We start from the raw sequence: 23,289 nt of genomic DNA on the forward strand, positions 1-23,289 counted from the left end.
CACGTGCTTTCCCGTGAAAGATGTTTTCTGTCTTCTCTCACTGCCTTTCAGCTTGCTTAGACTTAAAGCCCCTGTTGATTTATAAACACGGTGGCTTACATAGATGCTTTTAAAGGAGTGTTCTGTCTTAACCATGATGAAAGTAATATGTGCTCCTTGGAAAAAATCAGAAAATACTAAAAAGCATTAAAAAACAAAACCAAAAACAGCCCCACAACATCCAACGCGCCATTCAACGTTTCTTGGGCACTGACTTGGTGCCTGGCATCAAGGCTAACAAGATGAATTTAAACTTATTCCATTTGTTACATACAGAAGGGCCCCCGTTTATGATGAATGGGTGTAGGGGTGGGAGTCAACTGTTTTGGGAAATATATTAGAACGGGAATCTGAGTTTGGGGTGGTGCCAGTATCTTTCCCGCTCTTTTCACCCAGGAAAGCAGTGAATACAAGACAATGTCTGCTTCAGGACCGCTGCGGCAATTTAGTTCAATAACCAGTGACCGAATGCTGGTCCGCAGAGAAACTGCAGTGAGAGCCTGGGAAGATATTGTATTAGCAAACCCACATTCACTTTCCTGAACCAAGAGGGCCTGTAGGGTGTTTGGTGTTTCTCTAGTGCTGTGGGCTTGTTTTCTTAGCATTCTTTGACATCACTTTGTATGTAGGAAGGTTAACAGCAGGAAGAGAGGATGTGCAGTCAATTAGGATATGTAGCATAATTGGAAACCTTTTCAAAATGCGCAGATTAGTAATTTTTAAAATGCATAGCTTGAGTTTGACTTTGCAATTTTTTTAACTTAATTTTGCTTGGTTGCTTGTGTATTTGTTTTTTCAGGTCTTTTTCTCTCCTGGGTGCTCAATGGTTGTCTTTTTGAGTTCAGAGTGAGCAGAGCTGGATTCTAGTCCAAGCTTTAATGTTTGACACTCTTGGTTCCGTTGGTTGGATTGCTCAACTTGTCTCAACTTTCCCATCTGCAAAATGGGGCTTGTCCTACATCATCCTTGAGTTCTAAGTTCTTGTTAGTTCTCAGTAATATAAGATATCGTCATGCTTATGGTTAAATCTGGTCTCTGGTCCCCTCTTGGCCAGTTGTGCTTTATTTGTTTGTTTGTTTATTGCCTGTGGTGGTGGGGGATGGAATTAGATCATTTCAGAGCAAGTCCCTTGAAAACCCTTGAGTTTCTGTAGTTATTCCCAGGTGTATATACTTCAGCTTCAAACAGTAACGAGAGCCACTTGGATATTGGGAAAATCCCTTCCAATCTCCCTGCCTCCATCTTCTGCTTTGTGACTGTGCCAGTGAGTGGGTGCCCCTGTGAGGGGTGGGGGCTGAGGAGGGAAGCATAATGTCTTCTCTGTTGAGCAGCTGTTTCTCATATAAAACCCTCTTTTTTTTAAAATTTTTTATTTTTTATAAACATATATTTTTATCCCCAGGGGTACAGGTCTGTGAATCACCAGGTTTACACACTTCACAGCACTCACCAAAGCACATACCCTCCCCAATGTCCATAATCCCACCCCCTTCTCCCAACCCCCCTCTCCCCAGCAACCCTCAGTTTGTTTTGTGAGATTAAGAGTCACTTATGGTAAAATCCTCTCTTGATTTTCTTTTTCCTACAAAGAGCCTTTGGATAGGGCAACTGATGTTTCCAGGTATCTGAACTCAGATGTTTTTCATTATCTTCAATTTTTTGCATCATTTCAAAATTACAGTTTCCAACTTAGAACGCACTGTTCACTCTCTTCAATCATGGACAAAGGGGAGAGTGCAAATTGGCCTTTTGCAAGATAGGTAAGAAAGGAAACACGGGCCCTCAAGGGTTATGGCTGGAGTCTTGGCTCTGTGGGTGTCTGACGGCCCCCTGGTGGTGACATGGAGGAAGGGGCCTGGAGACGAGGTGATGATGCTTTCTTTGCCTCTGTCCTGGCTTTCAACTGACAGGAGTTGCCTGTGCTTAAAAATCATCCCAGGAAATGATTGTCTTGGGATGGAACTGTTGCCAGAAGATGCCGGCACATTCTCCTTGGCTTCTTGGCACATGTCAGGAAGCTTTGCTCCTTGAGGTGGTTTCCCAGTAGAAGCTCAGGCCAGGTCAAGTGAGTCAGGTGAGCTGTTCTTTGGAGGCAAAGCTCTGCACAGCGGGGGTGCATTCATTCATTCGCCAGATTTTTGCCACATGCCTGAAATGGGCTGGGTCTGGCACTTGGTGCTGGACAGGTGCACACTGTGATAGGCCAGGGCTGGCGCCTTCGGAGTGAGGGCAAGGAACACACCCACACCCACCCACACACACACACACACACACACACACACACACACACAGCATACTCCCCTCGTTCCATCTGGAAACTGCAGCAGCTGTGCATGTGAGCGCCCTTGGCGTTGAGCAGCTGGGATCTGACTGCCGTTGTCCTGATCTTTAGTCCCACTGCCCTCCCTATTCCTGGGACAGCCCAGCCCTGCCTCTGTTTTATGTGGCTGTCCCCAAAGGCCCACAGATGCCACTGTGGGGACCTAGACTCAGATCGGTGCAGGCCTGCCCTGCTCTTACGTCTGCAGACTTAAATCCTTTGTTCTTGATGGTCAACATGATTCTTCCTGCTTTGAGAAAAAAGACTGATCTCTGGAAAAGCAGCATTTCTGCTTCGGAGAAGCATTCTGCATCGGAGCCCAGGTCCATGAGGAGTCCAGTCCTTTGGTTTCTGATGCTGAGTGGGGACGAAGTCATTTTCCGTTCAGTGCCCAGCTTGTTCCTGTGTAAGTACTGAGCTCTGACTCCCTTCTGAGGACTTGAGCGGAGCTGGAGACCCTTTGTCAACTATTCCTCAGCTTTTTCCCTGGCCAGGGGCTGGTCCAGTGCTCCCTGAACTTCGTCAAAGAAATGGAAAACCAGCTTGCATTGGAAGAAGGAGGGAGTGTCCTACCTCTGAGCAGCCCCCCTGTGCCGCTGCTCACAGCACAGTCACGCTGACCAGGACTCCCTGGCTCCCACTGCCATCGTTGGGACACAGCCAGTTTCTCTGCTGCTGCTTTCCTGTCCCTTGAGGCTTTCTTAGAACTTTGCAGTCGATTCCTCTTCCTGGGCTGTCCTTTGTTTTGAGGTTCCTGCCAGCTAGGCATCCTCCTGTCTCCAGAGACAGTGAAAAGGGATGACCCAGCAAGCAGTACTTTGACACTGTGACATAGAAAAATGTAAACTAGTCCATCTGTTAGTCTTTCTAGAATGTTCTCTTCCCTTTATCCAAACCAGGATCTCACTGACTTCTCCGATTGTTGCAGTCCATATCGAGCTCTCCCTTCTATGCGGAACCCATACATCTGTGCTCCCTGCGAGCCTAGAGCATCTGGCCTCTCAGAGGTTCGGGAGCCCATCTGACATGCTCCCGTCTTCACTGCTTCCTTTGGCTTACCTTCTGTGTGTCTTACCTGTTCATTATCCTGCTTCCCCAGCCAGGCTGCAATCACTTTGCTTTCCTAAAGAGACAAACTATGTTGCCATACCTTGTACAGAGCAGGACCCAGGGAATACGCACGGGTGAAATTCAGCGTGAATATTTTGCCTGCCTAAAGATGCTCTCCCTCAAGGAAGGGAGGTACCTGATGTTGGTGTCTCCCCCCACCCCAAGCTCCTTATCAGATGATCTGTGCTTCACAGGTCATCAGAAACACAAATTGGTTGATTTTCCTCTCACAACCCGGCCCATCTCCCTCTCTATTGAGACTATCCCTCCAGAGCTCCCAAACTAGTTGAATCAATTCAGTCAGTATCCCTGAACACTAAACAATGTGTAGATTAGAACTCCTTTTATTTTTTAAGATCCAAGGTTATAGGTTCCAATGTTTTCTAAAAAAAAAAAAATTTGAGAGTGGCTGGATATGCCTAGATAAAGAATGAAACACAAGAAAACACTACTTCTAGACAGGGGAATTATGGCTGTTTAACTTTTATATTAAAAAAAAAAACTTACGCAGCTTTAGTCATTTTTTAAAAAGTGGAAAAATATTTTAAAACTGCTGTTCAGTCCTATTTAGATTCATATAGAACAGAGGGAGGATGCTGCTACTTTTGGCCCTCTCTTTGTGACAATGTAAGTTGGCTAAATCATAATTTTTTATTGGATTTATTGAAATGTTTTTATTTAAAAATAAAATCACTTTTAAAAATGCTGTAACTCTAACTTTTTGGCATGTCATTCTGTCATTTTTTTCTGAAAAAAAAAATATATATATGTTGAATTTTACAGCTATGGTCTCCTACAGTTTATCCAGTTTTGTAGATTTTGTTAACAGTGAATCATGAATATTCTTCTCTGTTAGGAATGCTATGCATTATGACTTTTAATAGGCACCCAGAATCCCACAGTAGGCTATCCATTCAGTCAGTCAGTCCTCTGTCATTCCATATTTGAGTTGCTTCTAATCCTTTATTTTACAACTAGTATAGTTTGAAACATAAAAATACTGTTTTTCATTGTCAAATCCACGTAAACCCCTTGCCTCTGGGCCACTTATTTTGTTATTGGGCTATCCACTCCAGACTCTGAAATGAGTTATGAGGATAAATTATACCTAAATACTGCTCCCTAAATCATGGATCAGAATTACCCAGTGACTCATTCAGACCTCAGTCCTGTGCTTTTACTTTCATGATTATCCTACCACAAACCACTAGTCTGTTGGGGTTTCTTAACCCAAGTTTTTTAATTTGAAAAATTTTCATATTGAAAAAAAACAGATAAAAGACAAGGATAATAAGTCGTTCTATATTCTCTGGATTCCCCAATGGACAGTTGTTAATGGACCAATCTTTATATAAAAACAAGGTTTTTTGTTTTGTTTTTTGAAGTGCAGATAGACAGGAAACAGTAAAAGAAATAAGCTAAAGGGAACGCTTGTGTGAAACATGGAAATACCCTCCACGTGATCATGTTGTCACTGTTAAGGGTATTCTACACACTTCGTTCTGCTCACGCTTGCCAGCCTGTCCACTTGGGGTGTGTCTGGAGGCCTACCACCCAGAACATGGCTTTGGACTCTGAGGGACCCATCTGGAGAACATGTCATAGAGCACACCCTCCAAGATGCCCAGAGTTAGAGATTGTCCTGCTCTTTCGGTTTTTACTGTTTTGCTTTCCACCACAGAGAACCCAGTGCTCCTGTATGAAACCTTCGTTAAGCATTTCCCCCCCGCCCCAAACAAATGAATCGCTAGAGTCAATCTTACAAAAGCTATTTTGGGATTCTTTTTTGAGTTCAGGGATGTTTTTTCTTTTTCCCATCCGCCCTAGCTAAATTTAAAATTCAAAGCAGTATCTCCTCATCAAATAATTAAGCTGATTGCCTTTGTACATTGGCAACATCATTTTCCATCTAATTTGATATTCTGTGGGAAGCTGCAAAGCAGTTTAATAAAATGAGATGTCTCTTATATTAGGCAGTGCTAATGATTAACAGCAAGTATGCTCTAGTTTGTTTTTGTTTGTTTTAAGTTGAGGGTTAGCTGCTGTGGTTAGTAACCATGAATAGAATTTAGGACACTGCCAGAGTGTAGACGGGTCATGACCATTCAGAAAATGGCTGTGGGTCCGGCTTTGGAGTCAGGTAGTCACGGCTTTGAGTGTTGTTTTTGCTACTTACTTGAGCATCCCTTTAGGAAAATTTCTCCTGTCTCTGCTTCTTTCATTGCTAAAACACAAGGATATTCAATTTTAAGATTTAATACGAGCATGGTATTGGCAAAGGATTAGACACATAGGTCAATGGAATGGAGTCCAGAAGTAGACCCACATAAATATGGCCCAGGGATTGTCGACAAAGTTACAAAAGCAGTGCAGCGTTGAAACAATGACCTTTTAAATGGAAGGTGGTGGAATGATCAGGCTTACCACAAACCCCCCCCCAACGCCCCACGTGAAAAGAACCTGGACCCATATTTCACACCGTATAAAAAAAACTAACTCAGAACGGGCCATGACTTTCTAAATGAACCATGGCCTGACCGAAGCAGGAGTTAAGCAGAGGCTGCTCGTGAGAGGTGGAATCCGTGCCAGTAGAGGAAAAAAATGCTGAGCTGCTTCTCAGGTGCTAAGAAGAATAGAAACACGTATAAAATCATGAGTCTCTAATTCCTATTAATGTTAAAGAAAAGAGCTGTTTTAAAGAATAATTTGGAGATAACTTCTAGGAACTAGCGAATCATGTAGGATTTCATGGAAAGCCAAGATTTTAAAATCATGAACGCAGTTTACTGGTTGTATGCCTGCTATTTGTTGTTGTTGTTTTTGTTCTGTTTTTTGTTTTTGGGGTTTTTTCGCCTGCTAAGTTTTAAAATATAGAAAACATTCCCAGCTATACAAAGGCTATCCAAAATAGTCTCAGATCATCTTATCTCTTATGGGCTGCTAATGAAGACTATTTAAAAACAGTGTTAATACGATCTCTTTGCTATTTGCAACTTTGCTGTGAATTCTCTCCTATGAATATATTAAAAGGTAGTTCTACTTTCCTAAAAGAACCATTCGGACACTTTAAAGGGAAATCAGATGAGTAATCACAGGCAGTGTGGGGACACACATTCTGTCTGCGCTGGTTGTGGTTTATTTTGGGTTATTCAGAGCCTTGGTGAAGAGCTCTCACCAGGACCCCAGCCTTTATACCGAATTCCATGTATTTCCGGCGAACCTACAAAATATTGTTGGGGAAATTACTGTTGATCTTTATAAACTAAAACAAAACAAAAACCCTTCGTCCATTTCTCTTACAGAGCTGTGACCGAGAGCATCAATCAGCTGATCACTCTGTGCACCCAGCAAGCTCCAGGCCAGAAGGAATGTGATAACGCCCTGCGGGAGCTCGAGGTAAGCCCCAAGAGAAGTTGCTAGGGATTTACCATGGGGCGACTGGCTGTCCTTTCCAGAAAAGGCCAATTTCTTCTCCTCTGTTCTTGCCTCATGACCTTCCTGAAAGATGACAGAGGCCGAGGTTTCAATCCCAAATGGTGAGGAATTCAAGAAAAATTAGATTTCATTGCATTATCATCTCTGCTTCCCCTTTTTCCACTAGGATGACAGTTACTTTGTTTAAAGGACTCGACTTCAAATAGGGAAGCAGCCTGGGCATAGTCTGAAGATGAGCCATTTCTACCTGAAGTTTTGGAGTCATTATGTGGGCATGGTTGGAAGAAGCCGGGGTAGATGTTACTGTTGAGTAAAAATGATTTTCCGGTACATTTTATTTTAGTCACTGTAGGGGGCACATGAGTGGAAACCCCAGGAATAACACTTACCACATTGTCAAGGCAACTGTGAGACCCCTAGTGACCCAGAACACAGTGTAGGTACTTCACAATTTGTATTCACACTTAGGGTTTATTTATTTTTTTAACAGGTTTTTTTGTTTGTTTGTTTGTTTGTTTTTTCAGATTTTATTTATTTATTTGACAGAGAGAGAGAGATCACAAGTAGGCAGAGAGGCAGGCAGGGTGGGGGGGAAGCAGACTCCCCGCTGAGCAGAGAGCCCAATGCGGGGCTCAATCCCAGGACCCTGAGATCATGACCTGAGCCAAAGGCAGAGGCTTAACCCACTGAGCCACCCAGGCGCCCCCTTAGGGTTTATTTATAATGGAAAATTCATCTATACCCCTAAGATGTACGCAGGTAAACAGACAACCAATACTCCCACTTGTACGTAGAACAGTCCTAACCAGTGCGGGTTATGTTTAAATGGCCAACTAGATCTCTCAGTGGATATGGGTTGCTTGAACCCAATGCACCTTTAGTTTTCTGGATGATGAGCACAGGAATACCCTCCCTGCCAGAGGGGGTCTGATTGCAGCTTCTGAAGGGTTTGATTAAGGCCCAGTCTGCTGGTGGCAGTTGGCCAGTGAGTGCAGCTGGAGGTGAGAAGAGGCTTGTTACCTGAGGACTAAAGCATCCTGAAAACAGTGGAGCCTATTTCCTATGTTGGGTTAATTACCATCCTATCCTGCTCTGCTCACATTCACAAACACGATACGTAGGCTTTTGGTCTAAATCAGATCGGCCCAAATACAAACACTCTGTTCTTTGACAGTATGCTTGGTTGCCAAAATTATGACTCTTTCAGGACTGCTGTTACCAAAACAATTTTGATTGTGTGAAGAGTGGGGGGATATTCTTCAATGAAATGAACTTCATGCTGCCCTCTTTCCTGGGATCTCAATAACTCAGCACTTCCCACCATGACCACCCCCCCAATCCTTGGTAACTCCAATGGATGTGTCTTTTTTGTTGGCTGTGCCCCCAAAGGCTGTTGGGTTCGAATGTATATTCTCAACCACGGGGAAGGAGGTTAAATGGCTCTATCCCAGACTTGGCTCCCCTGGAAAATTCCCTCATATGTGACTATCGGAGATTATTACAACATGGGAACCAGAGATGATTTTCAGTGGACTGAAGACAAAGGGAGCAAGCCCCGTGCCCTGCTCCTTGATGGATTCTTACATGGGAGTGAATATTTTCTATACTTTTTGAATTAAAAACAAATGAACCATCTAGGTAGGAAGTTTGGGGGAGTGACCTTGTTTCATGCCTATGTGATAAAAGTCTCCAGAATTGAAAACTGAAGGTTCTCATCAGGTAGAAATGAGTTATTGCGTCCTTAAAATGTCAGCTCCTTTGAGTTCCTGAGAACTCGTGCTAATTGACCATTGCCTTGAATTCATTTTTAGATTTTTCTTAAGAAAAAAAAAATCTCTCCTTTTTGTGGATACCATGTTTCTCCTTCAAGTCTGTGAATAGAACTCTCCTCTCCACCCAAGCTCACCTGAAGCATCCTCTTCCGTACCATCAATGTTGTGTTGTTAACAAGAAATCTCAAGTTACTTGTAAAACCACCTAAATTCCTCTCAAGAATGTGAATAAATGAATAATCGTGCCCAGAATCCTATATGCAGAGAGGAAGTCAACAGTTGGTATTTTACATGGAAATTTCTCTTGTTCTATAACACTTGCTTGCTTTTTAAATGTGTTTTCCTTCTGTAGACAGTCAAGGGGATGTTAGACAATCCTAATGAACCCGTGAGTGACCTCTCTTACTTTGACTGCATTGAGAGTGTGATGGAAAACTCCAAGGTAAGCCTGTCTGTGCTGGTAACACTCCTTCTCGTTGTAGGGTACGGTCTAAGCATGTTCTTTGTCAACCTGCCTGTGGCCTCTCTGTGTGGTTGCATATATTACAAAGCTTGATGGTGGCACCCTTTGCACAGGTGCTCCTCAAACTTGACCATGCCTCAGAATCACTTAGGAGTCTTGTGAAACACAGATGGCTGGACCTTACCCCTGAGTTTCTGATTCGGTAGATCAGAGGTGGGGCTGAGGTTGTACATTTCTGACAGGTCCCCAGGTTCCTGCCGATGCAGTCCAGAAGGAACGCTTAGAGATACACTCCTTATTCTACATTGTAGATGGGTCTCACTGTGAATTAAATCTTGGATTTCTTTTACTTAGTACTGAATTGCAAGGGAAAGCCTGTCAGTGACCTTGGCTTTCATGAGACCTGCCCGCCTTGTGTGTGCTTCCAACCACCCATTTTTGACATCATTCTCAAGGGAATTGAGCAATGAGATGTTCTTTGGGAGGTTGGAGGAGTAGGAAAATCTAAATAGTGCAATAGTTTCTGTCTCCGCCCCCTTCCACATCTTAACCTAACTCAGTGACGTCTTATTTCTTCTTATTTACTTTGATGTGGGTAGCAGTTGGGGGTGGGGAAGCTAAAAAGATTTCTTAATGGAGCAATAATGATTTTTTTTAAAGTGGAGAAGCACAAACCTATGATGGCAATATCAAAGTTGTTGAGGTTGCTTCCAAACTGGATTAGAATAAAATATAAGGGAGACATGCAGATAAAGAGCAGTCGCCAGTTACCAAGTCTGTCCTTGGAGCACAAGTCCATGTTTGTCCACATCACTCTGATGTCAGCTTTGGGGAAACAGCTATGTCGGTGATGTCGAGAGGGGCATGTCTTGCACTGGGATAAGACTAGAATTTCCTCTGTCCAGCACTGTTGATGGAACTCTGGACTCCCTAAGGGTGCATGAGTCTTAGACACTTAGATCTACAGAAACTCTTCCTTCCTAAAGAGGGAGGCAGAGTGGTAGAAAGGACAGTACTGTGCCTACAGATACCTTCTAACTTCTCTCGTTTGCAAGTCTTCATATGCTCTGCACTGTGCTGTATATCTAAGCAATTTTAGGGAATTTTTTTCCCCATCCAAAATGGTGTATTGATGAAGAATTCTGTATTGGCAATGCCATAGTCTTTCTAAAGGGCTGTGTTCAGCATCTTCCATTCCATCCTCAGTGACCCTGGGAAATAGGACCAGGACCTGCCTTTTTGGGGCACGGTGAGGCTCATAGAAGACAGAACACCAGCTATGGGGCAGGTGTCCTGCCCCTGCCCATGTGACCTTCTCTGTGACCTTATGTAGAGTGCTCAACCTCTTTGGGTTGGGCTCTGAATATTAAAGTCCCTTTTGGCTGTTATTTTAAAGACATCTGGAGAAAAATTTCGGTGATGTTTTCTGAGAAAGCATTGGTGATTTTCAAAATACGGGGAAATGCTTACAAAATTCAGGAAATAGTGTTCAGATCACCTATCTATCTATCTATCTATATATACACAAACTTTTTAACAAAGACATATATACATTTTACTGTCAATAAGTAAATGAATAATATCAGCGAGGCTGTGTCTTCTGTGTTCTGGGGTGTGACTGTCTGCAGTTCAGTGTCTATATCTGGTTTTTATATTCTGGGAATTCACAGGTCTCACTTGAAACCGTTCACCTGTGGGATGCCCGTTATAGGTTTTATTTTACTGGTCTGTATAGATGAACTGTACCTCTTTGAGATCTGGATAACTTTTTTCTTTTTTTAAGAAAAAGAGATCAAGCAGGGCAGCGCAGGGGAGGAGGGGGGATCAAGTGGGCGGGGCAGAGAGAGAAAGAGGGAGAAAATTCCAAGCAGACTCCGTGCTGGGGGTGGGGGTGCCAGATGCAGGGCTGGATCTCCCCACCCTGATATCATGACCTGAGCTGAAATTAAAGAGTCAGATGCTTAACCAACTGAGCCACCAAGGCATCTCAAGCTATAGATAACTTTTAGATGAAAGGCTCATCGTTTCATTATTCATTTCTCTCTATGGGATAGAAATGATGAAGTTCCCTTCAATCTCCTCTTAATGCAAATAAAGAAAAATAATGGCAAATAGTGTAAGTTAAGCGGCCTTGAATGTTGAAGTTGGAAGTGTAGTGCCCTTTGAAGAAATGCTGGTTCATGAATGTCACTGGTTCTTGGTTTTGCAGGTCCTGGGTGAGTCGATGGCAGGGATCTCACAGAACGCCAAGACCGGGGACCTCCCTGCCTTTGGGGAGTGTGTGGGGATTGCGTCCAAGGCCCTCTGCGGGCTGACAGAGGCTGCAGCGCAGGTAAGGGACTGGTTCCCACACCCCCTAATGCAGGGCTTCCGGCCTTAAGGCCTGGGTCCTGTGCCTCTGTCCTATGCTCCAGTGAGGATACCCAGAGGATCCGTCCCTGCAGGATGCATGGGGTAGCTCCACCGGCAGCCCCTTCCCCAACCACTGTCATAGAAACCATGGTAAAGGTTTCTGTGTTGGCTGGGGCATATCAGCATAGTACCAGCCAGTAACCCTCCAGGAGCAGAGCAGCCTGGTGAGTGTAGTGAGACACTGAATGCTGAAGGCCCAGCTTTAAGTGTTCAGAGGCAAGATTGGGGTGGGTTTTTTAATGCTTTGTTTTGTTTTTGTTTTTTTTTAAGACCACTTTTAGGGAGGAGTTGTTTTCAGGGGGAAAAAATGAGTATTATATAATTGACATTCTTCCTGAGGCTTTAAAACTGCAAAAATCTTAGTCATGCTCTTTTTAGGATCAGAGAGAGAAAAAAACTGGAAACCATCCTGCAGAGACATGACTGGGCATGTTCCTTGCTTTGCTTCTACTGTCCTGTGCATCTGTAGTAATTATTGGGCTCATGGAACTGATAATTCAAAAATTATCAGCATTTACCTTAAAGGACTTATCATTTGACAGTTACCTTGAGGCTGGAAAATTATAATGAGCTGAAGGGAAACATCCCTAGTTTGGGGGATGAAATTATCCTTATCTCGTCCCTCAAATCTCATGGGAAATGACTTAAGATTAAAATTCCCCTGGGCGCCTGGGTGGCTCAGTGGGTTAAGCCGCTGCCTTCGGCTCAGGTCATGATCTCAGAGTCCTGGGATCGAGTCCCACATCGGGCTCTCTGCTCAGCGGAGAGCCTGCTTCCCTCTCTCTCTCTCTGCCTGCCTCTCCATCTACTTGTGATTTCTCTCTGTCAAATAAATAAATAAAATCTTTAAAAAAAAAAAAGAAAGATTAAAATTCCCCTTCCCAATTTCATTTTCTCCTTGTGATTTGACTATCCAGATGGTTAAAAGAGAAGACCTGCTCTTAGAACCTCTTGTCCTCTTAGAGACCAAATAGTGCTGGAGTTGTTTTGTTTTGTTTTTTGTTTTTTTTTTTTCCTGAGCCATCTTACTCCTTCTCCTTATTCCTGGATATACTGGCCTGAACAATAAGGATGTGGTTGGCTATGAGATGAGAAACTTCCATGCATAGCAGCCTCCAGGGTTGACCGACCCACCGGCTCCATGCCTTTGGTCACCAACCCCTTTTTTCTGCCTCTCCCATCTGCCAGCCTAAGAGTCAGTCTCACACTGAGACTGGGTACCCTCCTGGTTGTAAGAAGGCTGTCAGAGCACACAGGGCTGCATCCCTCCTTGTTCAGGCCCATGGGAAAGCTTCTTGAGGCTTTCTTCAGAACAGGGAGATTTTGTTCCCAGAAGCCTGCGGGAGACTCTGCCACTATCTGCCTGTCTGTCTTTAAATCCTTACCGGTGAGACAACCCTGACCAACCTACACCAGGGAGCTGCTGAGAATACGGCCTGCACACTGCTGGGCTGTCATTCCCAACAGGCTCATCTGGGAGCACGGAGAGTCTGAACTGCGCTTTCCTCCTCCCTTTCAGGCTGCATACCTGGTGGGCATCTCTGATCCAAATAGCCAGGCGGGCCACCAGGGCCTCGTGGACCCCATCCAGTTTGCCAGGGCTAACCAGGCTATCCAGATGGCCTGCCAGAACCTGGTGGACCCCGGCAGCAGCCCGTCACAGGTAAACACGGGGCAAGGGTGTGAGGTCTGTGAGTGCTTCAACTCCCATGGGGGGTTGTGGGAGACTATGAGGAATTAGGGAAGAATACTGTTCTTCCCAATCTTGCAAAGCCAGCTCAATGCAGCCCTGTGGATAACAGCTTGAGGGGCAATATTGCAAAATGTGGTAAACATGGCAATGTGCCAGTGCTTTGAAATGAGGTGCTGGTGGGCAGTAGGATGAAGTCATCGTTGGGAGGTTCACCAGGAGTCTCATGATTTCATTCGGGTCAGAGGACGTAGGTGGAGGGCTTGTTCTGTGCTCAGCACTAAGGGCCAACACAAGTCAGACCTGATCTCCTCTATGCCCTGGCTCTTCCTCCGTTGGATTAAAGCTTGGAAGATGGGGTGGTCGGGCTATGATTACAGCAGCCGAGATGCACAGAGGAACATGTGATGAGCTCTGTACAGGGCTGTCAAGGTTCACTGCACAGAGATCGAGGCCCCGAGTCAGGCCTCAGAGTCTGAGCAGAATCCAAAGTGCCAAAAAGACCCACAGAGGCATTTCAGGACTAGACAGTATGTGTGACACTCCATTTCTGAGTGGCATGACGTCCCAGTGACTTACTCAAGCAGTGTGTGCTAAAAGGAATGGGAATCGGCCCATAGGGCTACCGGAGGCAGCCTGTGAGTGCCACGTCCACCGTGAACTCCGAGCCCGATGTTCTTCCAGCAGGAGGAGGACCCATGTTAAGGAGGCAACACAGGGACTATCAGACCTACCCAGGAGCCTGAGAGTGGGCATGGAAGACATCAGGACACCTGACGTTCCTACCTGTCCAGTTAAGGGCAAGGGAGTGTTACCAGCCTCAGCAAAGTGGATTGGGGGAACTCAAGAGAGTGGTGGGGTGGCGGTGGGGCCCAGGAGATGCCTGACCCAGGCCCCCGACTCGGGCGCCCAATCCCCCTGTGGATGAGCAAGGAGCTGTTGCACCTTGATGTCTCTTTTCCACCTTGATGTCTCTTTTCCTCCTCCAGACGTGGACTCCGGGGTGGTGGCCATGAACTGCCTGTGGTCACTGAGCACTTAAAATGTAGCCAGTCCAAACTGTGATGGGCTCCAGGTGTAAAATACACCGTGGAATTTGAAGACTTGGTGTGATTAGAAAAGATAGTAAAATCTCAGTATTCTGAAGTTGATTATCTGGTAGAATGAAATATTTTCAATATATCGAGTTAAATAATCTTAAGTTACTTAAATTTATTTCTCTTGTTTCTCTACTTACTTTAGTGTGGCTACTAGCAAATCTAAAATTTCACATGTCATTCACACCGTCTTTCTGTCAGGCAGTGCTGGCCTAGACCCTGGAGCGAATGCCTCCAGGCGGGGGTCCTGAAGCAGGGTCGCTGCCTCTCCCATCAGGCCCTCTGGAGCCCAGCCCCGTCGCGCTACTCCAGCAGCACCTCCTTATCTTCTGTTTATTCTCTCTTGCTGAGCCATCCTGCCCTGGTGTGGCTTTGGGGTGGCAGAGCTAGATACACATGGCCTAATCACATGGGCCCTGGATAGGTGAGCTGAAGAGGGATCTGGGGCTTAGGACGGGGGTGGAGTCTTCTGACCTGGACCCTGCTGCACTGAGCATGCGTGCCCCAACCCAGCTCTGTGCCTTGTAGGTTCTGTCGGCGGCCACGATCGTCGCCAAACACACCTCGGCTCTGTGCAACGCCTGCCGCATCGCATCGTCCAAGACAGCCAACCCAGTGGCCAAGAGGCACTTTGTCCAGTCAGCCAAGGAGGTCGCCAACAGCACTGCCAATCTAGTGAAGACTATCAAGGTAGGTCACGGAATTGAGGTCTTAGTGATCCCTGCATCCCCTGTGGCGCGGGGGAAAGAAGGGTGCAGGATTTAAGCTCTGCTCTCCCAAGACTTGTGTCTCCTGAAGCCTGACTCCTGATTGAAGTCCTTGAGGAGGAGTCCTTTTCTGATGGAGATAATTATCATGAAAATCCAACAGCCTTGGTCTCCACTAACCCTCTTGGCCAGGGCGGGGGGGGGGGGTTGGGGGGGTTGGGGATGGACGGTGGTTGCCAAATTCTGTACATGAGAAGCTGAGGGGCAGAAATGTGGAAGGCGTCTCTTGGCATGGTGCTTGGAGACTGACGCTCTATGTTTACTAGACGGTCCGCTGCCGTGGACCGTGCTCTAGGGAATTGCTGGTAGGGGGTCTGCCATTGTCGGTAGACAGAGCTGGACCTAGAGAGAAGGTGGAGGGGGAAAAGGAAATGGGAAATTGTGAAGAAACCACCTTAAAAAATCCATTTCATCTATCCTATGATTTCCGTTTCTGCTTAAAGCTGTTTGAATGTTTGAAAGGGAGCATCTGTTTTCTCAAATAGAGCACTCCATGTTTATACCATGTTCTAGACCATGGGCTGGTTGAGGGAGGAACAGGGGCAGGGTACCCTTCTGAGGAAGTGACTGCAGTGGCAGGCCTGGGGTACTTATGGGTGGGTGATAAAGCTACAAATCCAGTGTGCCCCAAGCAAGGACCACAAGGGGGTACCAAGCAGCAGCTGTGTAGCTGACCTTGCAGGGAAACAGCCCCAGGCAAGGAGCCCAGAACCCCCCTCCAAGCCTCTGAAGGAGTCTGTCATGGAAGGCAGGCTCCCAACTCTCTGGCCACCCAGAGAGGAGGAGGCAAAGCCAATGGTGGGGAGACGCTTATTTAAGGATGGTCACATTCACTGGGGTAGGACAACCTGCTTCGTTGCCAGGCCAGCCCTGGAGTAATGAGACTTCTCCTGTCCTCTCCAGAGGACATTTTCCTCAGAACCACTTGAACCTTGTGGAGAAATCAGTCCTCAGGCCTTTCGGGAGGAAGCAAAGGGGAGAACTCACAGCCCAGCAGCCGCTGGGAGCAGGTGGGGGGGAGTGCAGGCCCATTAGCCCCGTCAGCACTTCCTTACCGCTTCAACAAAGAGCCTGAAGAAAGTGAAGCCTGCCTATTTGAAGACAATAATAAGACAGGTTGGAAATAAATTAAAGCCAGTGAGCAGGTGCCCCTGGGATCCTGGTGGCAGCTCACCTTAATTACCGCCATAGTGCATAGTATTCGAAATGAATGAAGCTCGCATTTTTAACTGAACAAACGTACAAAACCTGTTCCCAGGTTTCGGTGTGTGTTACTCCTCCGGTTCACCCAAACACCCTGTGCCTGTCACCCTCACTGTGCGCTCAGGACACTAGGTGCTAGCCGGTGGCACCCCAGCCAGCGAGTGAGTGGCTGGTGGGAATTCAAACCCAGAGGCCAGAGCCCCTTTGCAGTCTCGATCCTCCTCTCACCCCGGCGTGGGGTTCGAATCCAGACTAACCCAGAAGAAACCCCCGGGTCTGTTCACGTGCCTGCATGTCGGGGCCGGCGGGGATGAAAGACCGCGGCTGCGGAAGGGAGTGACATCGTTGGCGCTTGCTGTATCATTAGCTGACTTCAGACCTGGCCGTTTTCTGATCGTTAGGAAACAGACTATATTTAGATGGACCAGGGGAGGAAGAAAAGGAAGGAAAACTGTTCTGCCGAAATTCCTGGAAACCTTTCTTTTGTGCCTCCTCCTGCTCTAAGTCCTGACCCGTCTCTCTCTGCTAAGAGCTCCTCTTCTTTTCAGATTCTCCTCACGGTGTCAAACCCTCTTTGCAATTCCCAGTGGCAAATGAGCTCTAGTGATGGCCTGAAAGATAGGCCTGTGTGGGAACATCAGAGGAGGGGTGCAGGGTGACCGTTAGGAGGGGAAGATGAAGGCCTCGTCTCTGTGAGCTCCCTGGGACCCAGCAGCAATGCCCAAGGAACAGAAATGAGCCCATTGCCCCTCGACTGGCTGAAATGGGCTTGGTTTTTCTATTTGCACTGGCTGGCAGGGTTCACCGGGGACAACGAGCCTTGTTTATAATCTACTAAAAGGAAAATGGTACTGGTCCTTTCCCTGTAGTTCACCATCCTATATGCTGAAGAGATTTCCTGTTTTAAGAAATGGTTAAGAATGGGTGCCTGGGTGGCTCAGTGGGTTAAGCCGCTGCCTTCGGCTCAGGTCATGATCTCAGAGTCCTGGGATCGAGTCCCGCATCGGGCTCTCTGTTCAGCAGGGGCCTGCTTCCTTCCCTTCCCCTCTCTCTGCCTGCCTCTCTGCCTGCTGTGATCTCCCTCTGTCAAATAAATAAATAAAATCTTAAAAAAAAATGGTTAAGAATCATATCATATCAGGAAACAGACCTTCACGGGGGTTATCAGCACCATTAGAATGTGTGTACCTAAAAATCTTAAACCTCTACTGATGGCGTTCTTTAAAATCCCAAACCTTGGCTCAGCAATAATAAATACCCACAACTTCCTCCCAGGCAGAACGTTCTAAACTCCAGCCACGTCAGAAGCACACAGACCCCTACCCACAGTTGCCCGTGGGTCACCCCATACTGGGTCACCCCACACAGGGTCACCGGCTTTTCTTGCTTCAGTCGGCTTATTACCTAGTCCTGAGTCCCATCGGTGGAGTGCAGTACTATTTCCCGTGTGCTTTAGGTGGGTGCCAGGTAGAAGTTGTACAACAGCTTTTGTGTCTCTCAGAAGTGGAAGGATGGCCTTGCTGCTCTCCGCGGAAGTGAAGCTCCAATTTGGGGATGGAGTATACCCAGTGTTTACCAGAGATACCAGATCAGAGCTCAGTAACTGATTTTGACTTGACTGTTCAGTATGTCTTCTTGGTCATCCTTAGGTTTGGATTGGTAAAGGAGGTTTTTTTCCAGAAGAAAAAGCGGAAAACTTTTTAGGTTTCTCTTACACTGATTTGTACTGCCTTTTTCTAAGGTCAGGAGAGAAGGAAGCCAGGGGTCTTGGATTGTGGCTTGAGGCGTGAGCTTGGATAGCATGCCACTTTCTAGATGTTGGTTTTATCATCTAGAACGTTGGGGATTTGGAACTACGGTCCCAAATCTTTAAGGTCTTACGGTCCCTTCCAACTCCCCAAAGTCTGTGGATCTGATTGTGATACCCATGCAGAAATTGTTTCTCCTAGACTCCTGTGAGATTTTGCTAAGGGAACATTCAAAGGAGCTGGCCCAGGGGTCCAGAAGATCCTTGTCCTAACGGGCTCCCAGCATTTGGCTAATTGAATTTACCCCTCCATTGTTGCAGCTGCTATGCTGGACATTCTGTGACAGGGGATGTCTACATGAAAACTTCCATGTCGACCTGAAATGTCACCAGTGAGTAGATTGGCATATTCAGTTTACCTGGGTGGCTCAGCCATCCCCAGAGCGGAAGCAGCATTCAGAAATGATGTAGTATCTCCGTAAGCCATCCTTTCTGATGCTAAGTGCTACCTCTAACGGAAACAGCTTTTCCTTTTTTGAAAATGAACAGAAGTGGTTGCTGTAGCTCCATGTTCTGTTCCATGTTATTCAAGATGCTGTGCCATGAATAGCCATGCGCTGTGGGATACATGGCTTTAGTGCCCAGGCTCAAAAATATATATCCTTTCTTCAACTATTGGCACAGTTCATGAAACTGCACAATTGGAAAACCGTTCCTTGGGATTTACCTCAGCTAATCCTCTTTTCATTTTGAAGAAATTCAAGTAAAGTTGGTGGCTCAACCAGATGCCTGCCTTCCTAAGAGGCTGAGAGGGTTGTAGACGGTAGGAAAGAGGATGGGAGGAGTCTGGTGAGAGAAGAACAGGAGGAAGGAACAGCACAAATGGGAGGATTGTCATCTTCCATTGAGCTAGAAGTCACCTCATCCCAACGGAATGGGGTGTGATTGGCCGCTGGTGCAGCTAGGATTTGAGTTCCTTTGACACTGAAGTCCATTGCTGGCATCTTTCTGCTGTGCTGGGGCCGCCCCTCTGGGTTCCTGCTGGGTAGCACCTACCCTGTCTCCCAGTGTATTCGAAGATTGCTCTGAAGCCTGGTGGGGCCTGACCTCACGGAGTCAATGACATTGATGATGTAGCACGATTTGAGGACTAGACACAGTGTGGGTCACAGTGAAGGTGCTAACTTCACATTTACTAAGCATGTAAATGGCAGTTATGGAGGCCATATGTGTGAGCAAGAAATAGCATGTAGGGTTGCCGTTGGGTTGAAAGAATGGCAGAATCGGTGAGGTTAGAGGAGAGGTCAGTGTCTACAGTTGAGCAGAGGCCAGCCATGCATGGTATTAGTGAAGATGGGAAATGAGCCAGGCTCGTGGGAATTCCTCTGAAAAATATTAGCGCGGCGGGATGTGTAATTATTGTCCCAAGCTGCCAAAGCTTGATCGGAATGTAGTTGTTATTCAGAAATAGCTTTTAAAGCATACGTGCCTGCCTACTCTTGCCTTCCTGAAAAATAGAAATGCTTTCATCTCGGATCTGGTTTGTTTCAGAATGCTGGGGCCTCTGGTTTTTTGTTCACTAATTGTCTAAATTGGCTTTTACATATTGCTCATAACAGTTGAATTAAAAGTTTAATTGGTCATTTAGTGGGGAAGTTTGTATTCTTCTACGGATATAACTGCCTACTCCAACGTAGTCCTTTGCTGGGAGGAAGTTATGCTATATTCATGTCACAGGCCTCTAGGTTCTAACTGTCTTGTTCTTCAGGAGGTGGGGTCTGGGGTTGGGGACCTCAGGTCCAAGTGTTAGCCCCCTGCTAGGCAGCCTTTCATGAACCACAGCCTGTGTTCCTGGATTCTTCTTGTCTAGGTCATTAATCATCAATCTGACTGATCACTCAGAGCCATTGTGTTACTTTGCTACTATTTATTTAAAAACACACATCGTATGTATAGATCTCAGTAAACTAAAGTTGAATACACCTAGGTAACTATAGCCAGATCAAGAACTAGAACATGACCAGCCCCCAGAAGCCTCCTTTGGGCCCCTTAGTCTTACCTGCTCTGAAGGGTGACTTGACTGCTAACATCTTAAATTAGTTTCACCTCTTTCTGGACTTGGTATAAATGGTATCTTACATTAGGTACATTTTTATGTCTGGCTTCTGTAAATACTATGTTTATGGGATTTGTCCATATTGTTGGGGGTAGTTCTAGTCCATTCCTTCCCATTGGATTCCACTTCGCTCATTTCAAAATGGCAGATTCAGAAGCCCCACCTCTGTTATTTGTTCAGGGGTATCTAGTAAAAGTTAGAAAAAGTTGAAAGTTCAATGTAATGTAAAGTATTTTTATAATTTGGGAGGGAATAGACTTAAAGTGAAAATGGAGGGGAAGAGCCCAAATTGGGGAAGAAAATGGTTCAGCTGCAAGGTCATGTGAATGGGAAGTCTATGGACTTTGAGGTCAGCTGCTGTGGGAGCCACATATTAAACTTGATTTCTTATGATTGCTAACTGAGTCACTCTGCTAGATGGTTTGATCTCTCCCATTAGTTCTTATTTTTTAATGAATTCACCAAACAATTTCAGTATTCCCATAAAACCACGTTCTTCCAGTAGGGGATGACTATGGTGGCCAGGAGTGGTTTGTGCACCTGCATGGATCACGTCTCCATGTTTCCTCCCACCAGGCCCTGGATGGGGATTTCTCCGAAGACAACCGCAATAAGTGTCGCATTGCCACTGCACCCTTGATCGAAGCTGTGGAGAACCTGACAGCATTTGCCTCCAACCCTGAGTTTGTCAGCATTCCTGCCCAGATCAGCTCCGAGGTAGGGAATCTTCACAACCAAGGTAATATGGGGGTCTTTGGCTAGTCTATGTGGCACCGAATGAGCACGAACAGTTAAGAACTCCAAAGGCTCTGTCTTATAGGGTGTTATTGTTGCCGATGACAATACGTGCGCAGAGTTCATGAAACTCAGGGTATGCCCATCACTTAAGTGGTAATGTGTTAGCTTTATGTGTTAAGAACAAGCTCTGTGTCCAGGTTTGGAGCTGATTCTTTCTTGGTATGTGCCATATTCACAAATGATATTTAAGAGAGAACGTGGACTCAAGTGCTCACTATCCAGACTCTGTGTGAACCAGCCTCCATGGTTTCCTCACCCTGAATCTCTTTCTGAAGAACACAGGGAGTGATTGGATAAAGAACAGGACCTTCCAGAGCCCAACTGATTCACTTAATCTGAGCATTTCGCCCTTGCCCCTTATGCTGTCTGCTCCCAGGGCTCCCAGGCACAGGAACCGATCCTGGTCTCAGCCAAGACCATGCTGGAGAGTTCGTCGTTCCTCATTCGCACTGCGCGCTCCCTGGCCATCAACCCCAAAGACCCGCCCACCTGGTCTGTGCTAGCTGGACACTCCCACACTGTGTCTGACTCCATCAAAAGTCTCATCACTTCTATCAGGTGAGTTACTCCTCCAGAAAATGCTAGGCACCTGCATCAGAACAGGGTAGAAGGAGGATAAGCCCAACAGGACTTCGATTTAACAGCGAGGTAGCCGATCGTTATTATCTTCTTCTCGTTTGGCTCTTTGGCACAACGATAGCTAACTTAAACACTCACTCTGTGTCAGGAACTGTGTTACGTTATTTCTTCATCACAACAACCTTGTGACATGAACAGTACATGGCTACCATTTTACTGATGAGAGAATTCAGGCAGAAAGGACTTAGGGAGTATTCCCATAGGCATCTCCTGACCTGACGGGCCTAATACCAGTCCTAACCATTATACTCCACTGTCTATACCTAGGAGCTTAGGCAGTGAACACCACTGTTTAATTAGCAGGATTTGAAGTTACCTTATTTTGCTAACAAGGCAAAAAGAATATTCTAGGTCCCGTGGTATCTCTTGAGCATCTCTGAACTCCTTAACGATGGTATGAACCTAAAAAATCCCCAGAGTTGGAGTTGGTGTAACATCTCTGAAATTGACCAGCGTTAATAACCCACAGCATGGAATGCATTCTTTTCCTTAGCTGTACTTAGCTTTTTGATTGCTTTTCAGACTCAGCAGCACTATTCTCTTACCTAATACCTTATAAAGGGAAATCCACTAAATATCTGAACTCCTACTATAGACTTTGTGAGTAGTATGCCATGTGGAGAGTACAGTATGTCTGCCCTGGAAATAGCCCTGACCTGTTAAAAAATAAAAATAATAGGGGTCCTATACTTAAGCCAGTGACATCTAAAGAGCTTGATCAGCAGGTGCCTATCGTCAGCCGGAAATGAGGAATAGCATCATAGCCGTCCCACGAGAAATACAGTTAACAGGAGTATTAAATGAAGAAATGCATGGGCTCTGCAGAGGGGTGTTCCCAGGCAAGGGTCCGAGATCCACCCCTGAAATGTAGCAATCAAAGTGGTAGAAAGTAAACAGGGGCCCCCAGCCCACATTGCTGCGGCAAGCTGTGGGACTTGAACCCTGAGGAATCTCTTTGAGCTGCCCTGTTCCTTCCAGGGACAAGGCGCCTGGACAGAGAGAGTGTGACTACTCCATCGACGGTATCAACCGCTGCATCCGGGACATTGAGCAGGCCTCGCTGGCAGCTGTCAGCCAGAGCTTGGCCACAAGGGACGACATCTCTGTGGAGGTAGGCCAGGGCTCTGTGGCCGGGTCAGAGGTCTCTGGAAGTGCTCAATGACGTCAGCACCGGGCCTCGGGGTGGGGAGTGGGACCACAGTGAATATTTGATGTTGGCATTTTGTCACTGAAGCACCTTCTCCTGGAACCCACCTGGGAAGTTCTTGGTGGAAGTTAAGGCACAGGCTGAGTAGAGAATGAGGGTTTGGTGAAGGAACACACGTGCTGCTGGTATGGAAATGACGAATAGGGTTAAAAGTTGGGGGGGGAAATGATCAACATCAGATGAGAGTGTGTCAGTAAAGTGTGGTTACTGTGCTAAGTTTCACATATTGGTAGAGCAGGGCAAGGCGTGTAAATGTTGACTGTTTCCGTGTCATGTTTTATCAGTGCATTTTTTGACCGTGGGGCGTATTTAGCATTAAACTCTACACGTCTGGTCCATTCAGAGATAAAGGGTTCTGTCCTAAGGTACCCAGTGTCCAGTGTTGCAAAACCTTTGCATTCTATTTTTAATTCAGAGCCATGGCCCTTTCTTGCCGATTTTTTCTATTAACCTGTCCAAAGGCCCTTGACTCAT

At 46.1% G+C, this 23,289-nt stretch overlaps 1 protein-coding gene across 5 annotated transcripts in view; it reads left to right on the forward strand.

Annotated features, from left to right (window-relative positions):
- Positions 1-23,289, forward strand: part of TLN2 (talin 2) — a 423,915-nt gene that overhangs the window by 316,553 nt on the left and 84,073 nt on the right. For all 5 annotated transcript variants that reach the window (XR_006602771.1, XM_004758776.3, XM_045067453.1 and 2 more), the window contains 8 exons: positions 6,772-6,865; positions 9,029-9,118; positions 11,349-11,471; positions 13,071-13,214; positions 14,867-15,028; positions 20,748-20,888; positions 21,346-21,527; positions 22,587-22,719. Coding sequence is in view for 4 of the 5 variants with exons in the window: in XM_004758776.3 (XP_004758833.1) it covers positions 6,772-6,865; positions 9,029-9,118; positions 11,349-11,471; positions 13,071-13,214; positions 14,867-15,028; positions 20,748-20,888; positions 21,346-21,527; positions 22,587-22,719 (1,069 nt within the window). In the remaining variant the exon portion in view is untranslated. The remainder of the gene's footprint in view (positions 1-6,771; positions 6,866-9,028; positions 9,119-11,348; positions 11,472-13,070; positions 13,215-14,866; positions 15,029-20,747; positions 20,889-21,345; positions 21,528-22,586; positions 22,720-23,289) is intronic.

Source organism: Mustela putorius, unplaced genomic scaffold (genome assembly GCF_011764305.1).
Source record: "Mustela putorius furo isolate JIRA1106 unplaced genomic scaffold, ASM1176430v1.1 tig00003896_pilon_pilon_pilon, whole genome shotgun sequence".
NCBI lineage: Eukaryota > Metazoa > Chordata > Mammalia > Carnivora > Mustelidae > Mustela > Mustela putorius.